Raw genomic sequence first — 12172 nt, 5'->3', positions numbered from 1 at the left:
GCCTTGCAATAGCCTTTGGATCATCTGCATTCCGCTTTCATTAGCTGCTACCGTGATCGGAAAATGGCCTTTAGTGCATGCCAGGGTTTACTAGTTGCTCGTTAATGGCTCGTTACGTTTAGTGCATCTGGCCCAGAGTGGAGAAAGAGGTCCCTTGGCATAAGCATAGTGATTGGGGGGGGGGGGGGGGGGCAAAGACAATTCTGGTATCTTTCTGGATTGAGGATACAACACAATTAAGTAGATTAGAAAGGAGGTGGAGAAAGACTAAAGAGGATAGGGATAGAATGGCTTTGAAGCAGAAGCAAGTCTTTTATGTAGTACAGTTGAAGCGGGCTAAAGTTGATTATGTTAATTCTTTGACTGAAAGGGCTCCTAATCCGACTCAGAAAATATATCAGGAACCCTGGGGAATGCAGCCCAGTTTAAAAGCTGTAGTTGAGCAACCGCAGCCTGTGGTGGAGTTGTTGGCCAGGTGTTTTCAGGAAAAATTTGATAAATTACGTGATAGACTGTACATGGAGGTTGATAGGAGAGACAAGGGGTTGGTTGAAGGGGATGTGGTAGGTGGGGAAGGAGAAGTATGGGATACATTTCGGTGTCCTACCTGGGAGGAGTTTGTTAGATGTTTTAAAGGGTTGAAAAACACATGTGGGATTGGAGATTGTCCTGGTATCTTGGATTAAACATGGCCGACATGGACTGCAGAAGCTGATGCATGGTATGATCTGTGGGAGTTTACGGGATGGCAAGATACCTGTGGAGTGGAAAACAGCATTGGTTCGACCAGTATTAAAGGATGTTAAGAAGGATAGCTTGGTAGAAGATAATTATAGGTCCATCTCCAACTTATGCATATTTGCTAAGATTATTGAAAAGCTGGTCTTTTCACAATTAATGGAAAATTTAAACAAGTTTGAATTTTGGGGGGTTAGGTCATTGGTTGTTGATAAATTGGCAGCAATGGATATGCACGGTAGGGTCCTGGATTGGTTCCAGTTGTTTTTCAAGGGAAGAGACTTATGCTGTGCAGGATCATGGGGCTCAATTGGGGAGGCATATGCTCAAATGTTGAGTACCCCAAGCTTGGTCTATTTCCTCTATGTTATTTACCTTGTTTTTAGCCCCTTTGACTAAGCGCATTGGGGATTTTTCTATAAAAGGTTTAAGTACACGTGGATGATATCTTTCTAATTGTTTTCTTTTTTCACCAGAAAATCCTGATCCGACTCCCGCGATTGTTTATCGATGATTGAGAAATGGAACAGGAAATATAAGTTGGTTCTAAATATAGAGAAAACTATGGTAGGTTGGTTGTCTGGTCATTTACTTTGTTTGGACTTGGTCCCAAAAAGTGTAGATACACACCTGTAGCAAGTATTCTCCGAGGACAGCAGGCTGATTGTTCTCACGATTGGGTCGTCGTCCGCGACGGCCCAGGAGACCGGAAGAAAACTTGCATAGCAAATGAAAGCACTCTCGAGAATGCTCCGTCGCTCGAGCCGAGCACACCGCTAATGCGCGAACGGCTTCCCGCCCGCAACGCGAGCGTACCCTCATCAGTTTAATAGAAAGCAAAAAAGAAAACTGGAAACAACTACAAAGGGGAGGAGAGTGGGTTTGTGAGAACAATCAGCCTGCTGTCCTTGGCGATTACCTGCTACAGGTATGTATCTACACTTTCTCCGAGGACAAGCAGGCTGCTTGTTCTCACGACTGAGGTAACCCTAGCCCCCAGGCTCACTCAAAACAATGAACATTGGTCAATTGGCCTCGCAACGGCGAGGACATAACATAGATTGACCTATAAAGAAACACAACTAAGAGAGAGTGCAGCCTGGAACAGAACAAAAATGGGCCTAGGAGGGTGGAATTGGATTCTAAACTCCAAACAGATTCTGCAGCACCGACTGCCCAAACCGAATGTTGCGTTGGGTATCCTGCAGAAGGCAGTAGTGAGATATGAATGTATGGACTGATGACCACGTTGCAGCCTTGCAAATCTTTTCAATAGAGGCCGACTTCAAGTGAGCTACTGACGCAGCCATGGCTCTGACATTATGAGCTGTGACATGGCCCTCTAGAGTAAGCCCAGCTTGGGTATAAGTAAAAGATATGCAATCAGCTAGCCAATTAGAGACTGCGTTTTCCGATGGCAACTCCCCTCCTGTTGGGATCGAAAGAAACAAACAACTGGGCAGACTGTCTGCAGAGCTTTGTCCACTCCATGTAAAAGGCCAATGTTCTCTTACAGTCCAAGGTGTACAACTTGTCTTCACCAGGGCGAGTATGAGGATGGGGAAAGAATGTTGGCAAGACAATTGACTGGTTCAGATGGAACTCCGACACCATCTTCGGCAAGAACTTAGGGTGAGTACTGTTATGATGAAACTTAATATAAGGTGCATGCACTACCAAGGCTTGGAGCTCACTGACTCTACGAAGTAACAGCCACCAAGAAAATGACCTTCCAGATCAAGTACTTCAAATGGCAGGAATTCAGTGGCTCAAAAGGAGATTTCATCAGCTGGGTGAGAACGACGTTGAGATCCCATGACACTGGTGGAGGTTTCACAGGGGGCTTTGACAAAAGCAAACCTTTCATAAAGCGAACTACTAAAGGCTGTCCAGAGATAGGCTTACCCTCTACACATTGATGATAAGCACTTATTGCATTAAGGTGAACTCTTACGTAGTTGGTCTTGAGACCAGACTCTGATCAGTGTAGAAGGTATTAAAGCAGGGTCCGTGTAGGACAAGAAAAAGGATCTAGGGCCTTGCTGTCACACCAGACAACAAACCTCCTCCATTTGAAAGAATAACACTTTTTCGTGGAATCTTTTCTGGAAGCAAGCAAGACTCGGGAGACACCCTCTGAAAGACCCAAGGAAGCAACTTCTAAGCTCTCAACATCCGGGCCGTCAGAGCCAGAGACTGGACCTCGTTCTGGGTGATGAGGGTCGGAAAACAATCTCCACGGTTCTTCGGATGACAACTCCAGAAGAAGGGGGAACCAAATCTGACAGGGCCAAAAGGGCACAATCAGAATCATGGTTCCACGGTCTTGCTTGAGTTTCAGCAAAGTCTTCCCTACTAGAGGTATGGGAGGATACGCATACAGAAGGCCTGTCCCCCACTGAAGGAGAAAGGCATCTGACGCTAGTCTGTCATGGGCCTGAAGTCTTGAACAGAATTGAGGGACTTTGTGATTGATCTGAGTGGCAAAAAGATCCACCGAGGGGGTGCCCCACTCTCGAAAGATCTTGTGGACAACAGTCATGTTTAGCGACCACTCGTGAGGTTGCATGATCCTGCTCAATCTGTCGGCCAGACTGTTGTTTACGCCTGCCAGATACGTGGCCTGGAGAAACATGCTGTGATGGTGCGCCCAATGCCACATCCGGACGGCTTCCTGACACAGAGGGCGAGATCCGGTGCCACCCTGCTTGTTGGTGTAAAACATAGCAACCTGATTGTCTGAATTAGAATGATTTGAATGGACAGCCAATCTCTGAAAGGCTTGAGAGCGCTCCAGATCGCTCGTAATTCCAGAAGGTTGATCTGAAAATCTTTTTCCTGAAAGGACCAAGCTCCTTGAGTGTGAAGACCATCCACATGAGCTCCCCACCCCAGGACGAATGCATCCGTCATCAGCACTTTTTGCGGCTGAGGAACTTGGAATGGACGTCCCAAGGTCAAATTGGATCGAATGGTCCACCAATGAAGGGAACTGCAGAAGTAGGCGGAGAGATGGATCATATCCTCTAGATCCCCTGTGGCCTGACACCACTGGGAAGCTAGAGTCCATTGAGCTGATCTCAAATGTAGGCGTGCCATGAAAGTCACATGAACTGTGGAAGCCATGTGCCCTAAGAGTCTCAACGTCAGCCGAGCTGTGATCTGTTGAGACGCTCGAGCAAAGAACACAACAGGGCCAGGAGATTGTCTGCCCTTGCCTGGGGAAGAGAAGCTCGAGATATCTGTGTGTCCAACAGAGCTCCAATGAACTCCAATTTTTGAACCAGGACAAGATGGGACTTGGGATAATTGATCACAAAGCCCATCAGTTCTAGCACCTGAATAGTCATCTGCATGGACCGTAGAGCACCTGCCTCCAAGGTGCTCTTCACCAGCCAATCATCGAGATAAGGGAAGACATGCACTCCCAGTCTGCGTAGCGATGCTGCGACAACTGCCAAGCACTTTGTGAAAACCCTGGGCGCAGACGCAAGACCAAAGAGCAGTACACAGTACTGAAAGTGCCGAGTTCCCAACCGAAATCGAAGACACTTCCTGTGAGCTGGGAGTATCGAGATGTGTGTATAGGCATCCTTCAAGTCCAGCGAGCATAGCCAATCGTTTTCCTGAATCATGGGAAGAAGGGTGCCCAGGGAAACTATCCGGAACTTTCCTCGGACTAGGAATTTGTTTGGGGCCCTTAGGTCAAGGATGGGACTCATCCCTCCTGTTTTCTTGTGCACAAGGAAGTATCTGGAATAGAATCCTAGCCCTTCTTCCCCTGGTGGTACGGGTTCGACCGCATTGGCCTTTAGAAGGGCGGAGAGTTCCTCTGCAAGTACCTGCTTGTGCTGGGAGCTGAAGGACTGAGCTCCCGGTGGGCAATTTGGAGGCCTGGATTCCAGATTGAGAGTGTATCCTAACCGGACTATTTGAAGAACCCACCTGTCGGAGGTTATAAGAGGCCACCTTTGGTGAAAAAATATCAACCTCCCCCGACTGGCACGGACACTTTTTCTGAGGCTATGCTGCACTGGAGCCAATCAAAAGCCCGTCCCTTTCTTTTGCTGAGGAGCTGCAGGGGCCTTAGGCGCACACCGTTGACAGGAACGAACGTGCTGGGACTGAGCCTGGATAGGCTGCCGAGAAGCAGGAGTGTATCTACACCTGTTGTAGGAATAGGGAACACTCCTCTTCCATCCAAAAAACCTCCTAGATGAGGAGGCGGTAGCAGAAGACGCCCAGCGGCAGAGAGAATCCATAGCATAATGGTGCTTTTTGACCTATCAACCATGTCCTTTACTTTTTCTCCAAAAAGATTATCCCCCCGGCAAGGAACATCCGCCATTCGCTGCTGGGTCTTATGATCCAGGTCAGAAACATGCAGCCATGAGAGTCTGCGCATCACTATACCTTGAGCAGCTACTCGGGATGCCACATCAAAAGTGTCGTAAGTACCCCTGGCCAGGAATTTGCAACATGCCTTCTGCTGCCTGACCACCTGGTGAAAAGGTTTTGCGAGCTCCGGAGGAAGTGCTTCGACCAAACTGGACAGTTGCCTCACCGAGTTCCGCAAGTGGATGCTCGTGTAGAGCTGGTATGTTTGGATTTTGGCTGCGAGCATAGCGGCCTGATACTTTTTTCTCCCAAAACAATCCAAGGTCCTAGACTCTCTGCCCGGAGGCGCTGAGGCATAGTCTCTAGCACTCTTGGCTCGGTAGAACGAGAGGGCATGAAATGAGATTGAAGGGGGGCAGACTCAGGAAAGATGTCAGGAAGTATTTTTTCACAGAGAGGGTGGTGGATGCTTGGAATGCCCTCCCGCGGGAGGTGGTGATGATGAAAATGGTAATGGAATTCAAACATGTGTGGGATATGCATAAAGGAATCCTGTGCAGTAGGAATGGATCCTAAGAAGCTTAGCCAAAATTGGATGGCGGAGCAGGTGGGGGAAGAGGGGTTGGTGGTTGGGAGGCGAGGATAGTGGAGAGCAGAGACTTATACAGTCTGTGCCAGAGCCAGTGATGGGAGGCGGGACTGGTGGTTGGGAGGCGGGAAATACTGCTGGGCAGACTTGTACAGTCTGTGCCCTGAAAAAGGCAGGTACAAAACAAGGTAAGGTATACACATATGAGTTTATCTTGTTGGGCAGACTGGATGGACCATGCAGGTCTTTTTCTGCCGTCATCTACTAGGTTACCACCATGGAATTGTGAGGAAGTTGGGCCTTCACCATTACCGGTTCTCCATGGACTCTGTACTGGGACTCAGATTTCTTTGGGACCACTGATTAGATAGAGGGAACAACCAGTTTCGCATAAGCACTTTCCTGAGTGTGTTATGCAAGGGGGCCGTTGCAACCTCTGTGGGCGGAGGATAGTCCAAGACCTCGAGCATCTCGGCCCTGGGCTCATCCACAACCTCCATAGGGAAGGGAATATCCTTAGACATTTCCCGAACAAAGGATGAGAAAGAAAGACTCTCAGGTGGAGACATTCTTCCTTTCAATTGGTGGAGTAGGATCAGAGAGAACTCCACATGACTCTTCATCCGAAAAGTATCTTGCTTCTTCCTCCTCTTCCCACGATCGCTCGTCGGTATCGGACAAAAGCTCTCTAAGAGTAGCCTGAACGTGAGCCTGCCTCAACGTCCAGGAATGACGACCTCGTGGGGGATGTCGAGAAGTCGATCCCTGCCTGGACTCCAGCGAAGCTTCCTCCACCAACGTCAAGGGGGAATTGACCCGGGTGGTGGCAGACGCTGATACCGCAAGCGGCACCGAGGACGGGGACCTCACCACAGGCAACAGCCCAGATGCCGATTCCGCAGTCGGTGGAGAAGGCGCAAGCACCCCCAACACCGAAGCAGATTGGCGCAGCAATCCCTCCAGAAGCTCTGGAAGAAGGGCTCTGATGCGCTCGTCAAGAGCTTCCATCGGAAAAGGCTGGGAGGCCGGTGCAGGAGTCGGTGGCAGAATCTGAGGGGGCTCGATAGCTGGTACGAGCCTACCAGATGACCGACGCATCGGCACTTCCTGTATGGAGGTGAGCGGTCCTCCTGGCACCAACTCCCTTGGCTCACGGGAGCTCTCGGTACCGTGAATGGAAGGAGAACCATGACGGTGCTTCTTAGCCATCGCTCGACGCCCGTCATCAAGACTCCTCGGTACCGAGGACGTGGAATCCTCACACCTCCTCGGTCGGTCCCGGGGGGCCTGCATAGCAGTAGGCCTCGAGATAGGTGAAGACCCACTCAATGCCTCGCTGCTCCCAGCGCGATGTGGTCATTCAGCAGTCATTACTTGCGCTCTCGATGTCGATGCTTCCCTCGATGCTGCCGACCTCGGTACCAATGTCGAAGGACCGGACCGATCTGCAAAGAGCTTCTCACGTTGAGCCTCCCGAGACACTTGGGTCCGCTTCTTCATTAAAGAGCACGGCTTACATGCAGCTAGCAAATGCTCGGGCCCAAGGCACTGGAGAACCACACGTGAGGGGTCGGTACCAGAGATGGTCCGGTTGCAGCGAGTTCAATGCTTGAAGCCTCTGGGAGTCCTCAATGACATGGACGGAAAAACGGCAGCTGCAAAATTAAAGGACTCAATCGTGCTAAATAAAAAGGCACAAAAAAAGGAACAAAAGACCCGGCCAAGCAACCTAAAAGGCAGCTGCGACAAAAAAGAAAGGAAACTTGAAGACGTGACAAAAACTAAGAAATTAGATGAAAAAATAAACTTTTTTTTTTTTTGTAATACTAAGTCAGAAGAAACAAGAAAAAATGGGGAAGCGGTAAACGCTAAACCGAGTCTCCTGAGCCGAAAAAACTTGAGCAGAGTTGGGAATTCATGTGTCAAGATCGCGGACAAAAAGAAACTGATGAGGGCACGCTCGCGTCGTGGGTGGGAAGCCGTTCGCGCATGTACGGTGTGGTCAGCCCGCGCGACGGAGCACTCTCGAGAGTTCTTTCATTTGCTATGCAAGCTTTGGCCGGTCTCCTGGGCCGTCGCGGACAACGACCCAATCATGAGAAGCAGCAGCCTTGCTTGTCCTCGGAGAATTTTTAGGTCACTGTCTGCGAATCTTTCCATTATTTAGGAGTTAGATTAGATTCAGAGTTATGCTTTGAACAGAAGGTATCACGGATGATGAAGAGTGGTTTTGCAGCCTTGTGGATGTTAAAGGCAGTGAGGGTATTCTTAGGTACAGCATCTTTGTATGCCTTATTGTATTTGTTTGTAATTTCTACATTGGATTATGGGAACGTATTGTACTTAGGGTTGCCCCAATATCTGTTGAAGCGTTTGAGGACATTACAAAACTGTGCTGTAAGGTTGTTGGGGTTTAGAGAACATGTGACCCCATTTTATTTACAATTTCATTGTGTCAGTTGAATATAGGGCATTGTATAAGATCTTCATATTTGTGCATCAGGCGTTATATGAGAGGACTCCCCCTTACTTAGTCTATGATCCGGCTGTATACACCAGGGAAGATTTTGAGGTTGGCTGCCGCCATTTTACTTGCGCTTCCTAATAATTCATGTGCATGGTTGGTTGCTAGAAGGGAATAAGCCTTTATCTGGCAGGTGCCTAACCTGTGGAATCAACTTGTCTGTGGAATTGCATTTGGAGACTTCTTTTAAGCAATTTAAAAGGAAAACATTATCTATTTCAGAAAGCTTTTGGGAGAGTTTAAAACTGGTTCCAGGGAATTCTGTAATGTAGCCATTACTCTGTAGATTTTCTCTAGCCTGACTTAGTGATTGAATGGGGAATGATAGATCTTGTTGTATGTGAGCTTCCCTATTATTTTATGGTGTTCTTTTCCGTTTCTGATTTTATTTTATTGTAAACTACTTTGATTTGTAATGAAAGTGGTATATCAAACTTTGTAAACTATTAAAATAATGTGTACTTAAGGTAGTCCGCGTTGGTAACTACACCCCCTTTATTGGAAGTATTAACATGAGGTTTTAAAAAGAATAAATATTTGTATAAAGAAAATTTAAACAATGCAGGAAGACTAGCTAAAATCACCTGGCCAGCAAGAGAGTCCAAAAGACATAATGCCTTAAACGCTACTGGGGATCCAGGCTAATAATCGTTTACAGCAGATGAGATTTCCTCCAGTAGATAAATCAAATATTAAGGGTCACAGGAGCACGATGAAAATAAAGGGCAATGAAAATGTGTTTTATATCTCTAATGGCAAACATGGCAAACCAGATATTTGCCAAAAATAGGCTGAAAAAAAAAATGTCTAATCGCAAATTTAGAAGGTGGCAGGCAGCTCTGGCCTAATAACCCCTAACACTAGTCATTTATATTTAGTACTATTTAGGCTCAGTGTATCCAATTTATTCATTTAATCATTAAAGCTTAATTGTTAAGTGCTGCTAATGACCACAACTGTAGCCCCCTTCCGGTTTTCTTTCCTCATGCCTACTAAATGTTTAATCCAATATCATACATTCACAGATGAACAATTCCTTGGTATGCCTTGAATGACTGAGATACTATCACTATGATCACATTCAACTAGCAGGAATATAGTCTGGAGAACAAATTTACCATCTCTTACCCCAATGATAGTTCTATTAACCCACACTACCAAAATACATTTTTAAAAACCCATGTCAAATGTGAGCAAAATAAATTCTTACCTTAAATTCTGTGGTGCTTCACCAAACAAACTACAAATTTCTCTAATTTGCTTCAATGCAGGAATGACCCATTTGTCATTTGTACGAAGCTCCTCTATAAAGCGATCTATCCACTGGATCTTCTGTGTATCCCGGTCCTTAAAGTGCAAAGTATAAATTTCACTACAAACCAGAATATAAACTTAATTCTATAGTGCTTTTTATTGTTTTGGGGGTTTTTTTTTGGCTAGGCTGAAGGCTCTTCACCCCAGCCTTTCAGCGCCTGCCTTATGCTTCTTTACCAACTAGATAAATAAGCCTTCATTGCAACAATCAGAATTTCCCCCTTATTATTATTTTTTTTAATATTCTTTTATTAAAGTCATAAAAAACAAGATAATGGGATCAGAAAACCAAACCATCCATAGTCAAATAACTACCACATTTTTCACATTTTCACCCAATTCTTGCCCTTCACCACCCCCTTAAAAGGTTACCGACCAACAGAAGCACTGAGCTATCCCAATCTGAGTCATCCATGTGGTTCATGGCATAAACCCTTAAGACAGCAAAAACACACACTTCCAGTACATTCACACCCCCCACCCCAAGAATGATATGCTCTAGTTTACAAATTCAATAATGAACTGCAGGCACAATATAGTAATGTGTCTCAAAACAAAGACCAGATCTGCTGAAAATGTCACCAGGCCCTAGATGAGCCCAGCTTGGCAACCAAACACTTCACTTTCTGTACATAGTTCATTTTTCCAAAACGTCAATGATGGTACCTCCTGTTGGCACCAGTGCAGCAAAATACGTTTCTGGGCCAAGGTGGTGGCCTTATCTATCAATAAATTTGGCCTTTACACAGTCCCAAGGAGACAAAGTTATAAAATAGTAAAATGTTCGCTCTCAAGCATATCTGCTTATCTATAATTGGACAAAAATAGTTCAAGATAATCTCCTAAAACATAGTAACATAGTAGATGACGGCAGAAAAAGACCTGCACGGTCCATCCAGTCTGCCCAACAAGATAACTCATATTTGCTACTTTTTGTGTATACCCTACTTTGATTAGTACCTGTGCTCTTCAGGGCACAGACCGAAGTCTGCCCAGCACTATCCTCGCCTCCCAACCACCAGAGATGAACAATACCCCTTCCACATAATCCTATTACTTCAAACTGTACGAATTTTACCATTCCTGTTATAATTAAGTGTACTTCTACCCTCATCCTACTCTGTAAAAGGAGCAAACTCGCCCACAAGTACAAAACATATGCACCAACGATGCAGATGAAATTCCACATTTCAGGCAGGTAGCTGAATCTGCTATTTTGGCCGAATAGGCACGATGTGGAGAAATGTAAAGTCTCAAAAGAGATTTGTAATGCTGTTCCTGCAGCCTCGGCGATCGAGTGAGCTTAAGATTTTTCATCAACAAGCACAAGCCATCTCCCATAACCTGCTCATCAGGTAAGAGCTCCATATTCCACATGAAGGCCAGCTGCTCATAGTCTCATTTGGGAGCTAAGCGCCTCAAACTGATTTGGTAAAAGGACAAGCTGGTCTTCTTTGTGCAGGAAAGAGTTAACTTTTTCTTTAACATCACTCAGTGAAGTTGCATCCAACGTAGCCACATAGTGCTTAACCAGATAATAATGATAAAGGTCAGTTGAGTGCAAGGAGCCATCTCACTGGAACTCTTCAAAAGGTTTAATTACTCCTTCATCTGTCACCAAGTCCCAACATAAGTCAACCCCTAGCAGCCCACTATTTCAAATAGAGTTTAGATAAAACAGGATCCAAATCTAGATTCCCCCACAAGGGGAGCAGCATAGTAGAAGCTTCAATTGCTTATACATCCATCTCCAGCCTTGTCTCACTAATTTCAAAAGAGAATGGATTTTTGTAACCATTACACAAGAGGGTGTGGTCATGTGAAGAAAACATAGCAAGTGAGTAGGTTCCAAGAGTTGCTGCTGCAGAGTGTAATAGGTAGTAACATTAATCCAGTCCACCAGATGATGCATAATACAGGTCACATATCTATGAAGATACCGGACTACCAAATCCCCATAGCCAAAAGACAAGGACAATTGTTGCAATGAAACTCTTGGCTTCTTGTTGTTCCAGAGAAACTTTATCAAGTGCTTTGTAAAGGTCCTAGTACCTCTAGCAGTCAAATACATGGATAGAGTTTGTAAGACATACACGGCCATCTAGGAAAAAGGACAATCTTGCATAACATAGTAAGACCCTATAAGGTCCAAGGCAATGAGGTCCGCAATTGTAATACATCAACTGATTTCTTAAGTAACACACTAACATTCTCAGTATACATGTCATTGATATTCTTAGTTATATAAACTCCCAGATATTTTAGTTTGGTATCCATTTGCTTAAGAGGAAAGGGGTCAGACCAGTCATCATACGAATAACCCCCCAAATTAAGCACTCAGCCAGACACTTGCCCATGGTACTTCATCAAGTTCAAGAGTCGGAGCAAAGATGGCCTACGGTGAGTAAAAACAAAGAGCATATCATCAGTAAACTGCTCATTGAAGGTGGACATTAGGAAAGGCATGGGAACCAGGGCAGAAACAGTCTGAGAAGACATCTGTCTTAACTACTGGCAGGGACCAGGCTTCTTGATGACTTACGCAACAACACCTCTTCTAAGGAGAGGGAGAACTCCTCCCAATGCTGGTGGCTTCTCGGTTATCAGAGGATCTGATGTCCCGATGCTGCAGGGACTGTGCATCGAGGAAGACCAATGCTTATACCTCT

At 45.8% G+C, this 12172-nt stretch overlaps 1 protein-coding gene across 1 annotated transcript in view; it reads right to left on the bottom strand.

Moving 5' to 3' along the window:
• Positions 1-12172, bottom strand: part of USP9X (ubiquitin specific peptidase 9 X-linked) — a 377318-nt gene that overhangs the window by 204331 nt on the left and 160815 nt on the right. Inside the window, exon 13 of the mRNA XM_030202341.1 lies at positions 9400-9536. Coding sequence (XP_030058201.1) covers positions 9400-9536 — 137 coding nt within the window. The remainder of the gene's footprint in view (positions 1-9399; positions 9537-12172) is intronic.

This window comes from Microcaecilia unicolor, chromosome 4 (genome assembly GCF_901765095.1).
Source record: "Microcaecilia unicolor chromosome 4, aMicUni1.1, whole genome shotgun sequence".
In the NCBI taxonomy this organism is placed as follows: Eukaryota; Metazoa; Chordata; class Amphibia; order Gymnophiona; family Siphonopidae; genus Microcaecilia; species Microcaecilia unicolor.
This window is presented reverse-complemented; position numbering and strand designations above follow the sequence as displayed.